The 2,861-nt window shown below is 46.8% G+C and overlaps 1 protein-coding gene across 6 annotated transcripts in view; it reads left to right on the forward strand.

The window, feature by feature from the left end:
• Positions 1 to 268: 268 nt before the first annotated feature.
• The window catches only part of pou2f2b (POU class 2 homeobox 2b), a 40,801-nt gene continuing 38,208 nt past the window's right edge, over positions 269 to 2,861 (forward strand). For all 6 annotated transcript variants that reach the window (XM_068324257.1, XM_068324258.1, XM_068324262.1 and 3 more), the window contains exon 1: positions 269 to 1,173. In XM_068324257.1, coding sequence (XP_068180358.1) covers positions 1,074 to 1,173 — 100 coding nt within the window. In that variant the 5' untranslated portion in view covers positions 269 to 1,073. The remainder of the gene's footprint in view (positions 1,174 to 2,861) is intronic.

Genomic DNA, 2,861 nt, shown 5'->3' on the forward strand with positions numbered 1-2,861 from the left:
TTATTTATTTATTTACGCGCCGCATTTATTTATTTATTTGCTCGTTATTTATTTATTTATTTATTTATTTATTTATTTATTTACCTATCGATTGATTGCGTTTTAATTATTGCCTTGTGACACAAGCGCGAAGGAGGAGGAGCGTCAGGGCCAAACGCGCGCTTTGTGTTTGTGTGTCCGTGTCGCCTTTTCCACCACTTTTTTTTTAAAAAAAATTCTTTTTTATTACTATCGTTATTATTATTATTTATCGACTATAGCCTTTAATGAAGCTGTTGTAACTGTAGCCGCGATCCGCTGCTTTGGAGCGAGCGGATGAATGTCTTGCATGCAGCCTTCATGCAAAGAAGAGAGGAGCGGCAGCGCGTACAGCTAGAGACCAAATACAATAGATCAAACCAAATAGCACTGCAACAGAAATCCAAATAAGTCTTTTTAAACTCTGCTGGCCTTTCTATTTCTATCGTGGTGTTGCAAAGCAGATACCAAAGCTAAGCCCGGTCGCTGATGCTCCAGGAGGAACCTACAGACTGTTCTCATGCCTTTTCGCACCTATAGGAAAACATTACTGGTGAGGATTAAATAAGCTCCCGGGCCTCTATGTTTACTCAAGGAGAACGCTTTAACAGTGCAAAGGTAACAGAGACACACAGGTGCATCGATTATAGTCAGGTGACACAGAGCCTTTTATTATAAAACTAATACATTAGGTCTGTAATCAACTTTTTGCTGTATCCTGTAGAAGTGACGTCTGATCTCCTGTCTATCCGTCTGTGCGTTAGTCTGAACTCTGAGCTAACCGCTGCACTCAAGGGACCATCTTATTATAAGTTCTATGCACATCTACACCAAAACTAAAGCCGGCCACCAGTCGACATCCACACATGTAAATAAAAGTGCGCAGCTGGGCTACATGTGTACACACCTAACGGCGAATGTTGTGAGCTCACCACACCAAATATTTCCCCAAAGCTGTCTACCAGAGAAGATACAGAAGCTTCTGAAGAGGACAGAGTTTATTACAGTACTTCTCTCAGATTATTTGCATCAAAATAAGAAGCCGGAGGAAGACCATGTTTGTTCCCTTGCCGGTGCCGTTCGTCTTTCAGAGAACTGCCCCTGACCTCAACGCCTGGCGTCTCAAATCCCCTCTGGCTCTGCGCTCCAACTCCGGTAAGGCTTTTTTTTTTTCCTCTTCTCCCCCCTCGTCTGTCTGCTACACGTCCTCCATGTCGGTCAGACTCGGCCATGCAGACCCGCCCCGCCTTGCTCGGTGCCGATGCACTTGCAGCCGGGAGAACTGCTGGCTGACACACACACACACACACACACACACACACACACACACACACACACACACACACACACACACACACACACACACACACACACACACACACACACACACACAAACACACACACACCGGCTCCTTTTTTTTTTTTTTTTTTTTTTTTAAGGCTTAAACAGAGTTCTTTACTTGCGGGACGCTGGTTCGAATCAAAGATGTCTTGTCTGAGCGCGTTGTGTTGTCCAGACTGATTGAAAATTAATTGCGTAATGTCCCTTTTTTTTTTGCAGTCCGTTCTGTGGAGCGATGCGCCACCGTTCCACTCGTGTGTTGGATAATTTCCACACCGCCTATGTTCATTCCTCCGTGTATTTTCCCTCCTGTCTCCGTTCCCATCCTTCCCTTCTCCTCCACTGCCTGCGCCTGAGTATCAGCCTCCGTCTCTCCCCAACTAGACTCTCGGCAGGCAGGGAATATTCATGCCAACTTATCGATCCTGTGGAGATCGATTCCTGGGCCGGTGGATGCAGGGAGAGGGGGAGATAGGAGAGAGAAGGTGCACGGAGCACCAACGTGTGAGAGGGGAGAGACGAAACGCCGAATTTATGTCGTTTTGATTCACGCTGTTCCAAAAAATTAGACTTTATTCTTTATCAGGAATTAATCTCTCGGTTTTACGCATGCCGACCATCTCATTCTCCGTGCTGTTTGACTTACATGCATGGCTAGACAACAAGGCTTGTAACCACCGTTGGAAAAGATACTTCCAGTAACTACATCTGTCCCATTGCTGCCTGTTTTTTTTTTTTTTTTTTGCTGCACGGTTGAAAACGGAGGGGCAGAAGGGATGTGGAGTCAGGGAGGGGGGAGGGTGCCGACTGGGGCGCCGTCTGCGTTTTATCTGCGCTGAAGCGGAATAAAAGGACGCATGGTGGGAGCAGCCAGACTGGCTTCAGTGTGTCACTGTGACAGAGATCCAGTTCTGTACATCTTGGGCTTTTTCTTAGACGTGCAACAGCTGCCTAAGGATAGGAAGGATGCGCAGCTGTGATGTGTTTACTGTCCTCCATGCGCGCAATGAAGGACTGCAGAGTTCAGTGGAATGAGGGTAAAAACGATGTCAAGCCATCTGGCTTATATCTGATGCCCTTCAGTATTGAAGTTGTTAATGCATATACATAAAGCAACTGGCGTATCTGCGCGTAATGGTGCGTAAATGTGACTGGTGTGCACTTTGGATGGACTCTTAAAGGGCCAGACACTCCCCTCCCCTCCAAGTACACAGCTCCCCTTTCATTTCCAGATCAGTTCAAGCCCATTTGGTTTCAGAGATGCCAGGATTCACCCTTACTCCACATACTCAGTCAACAGTGCACAGCATGTGATAGTGAAGGAATATGTGATGGATGGGGAGAGAAAAGGAGTGGAGAGAGATGAGAGGGACCTGTTTCACACCATATCTCTAGAGATATGCACTCAGAAGAGAGGGGAGATGGGTTGGAGGGAGGAAGAGGCAAAAGAGCAGGGACCGGGGAGGAGGAGTTTTCGCGCTCCGCACCTTGAAAAATGGCG

The sequence above is a fragment of the Antennarius striatus genome, chromosome 9, assembly GCF_040054535.1.
Source record: "Antennarius striatus isolate MH-2024 chromosome 9, ASM4005453v1, whole genome shotgun sequence".
Lineage (NCBI taxonomy): Eukaryota > Metazoa > Chordata > Actinopteri > Lophiiformes > Antennariidae > Antennarius > Antennarius striatus.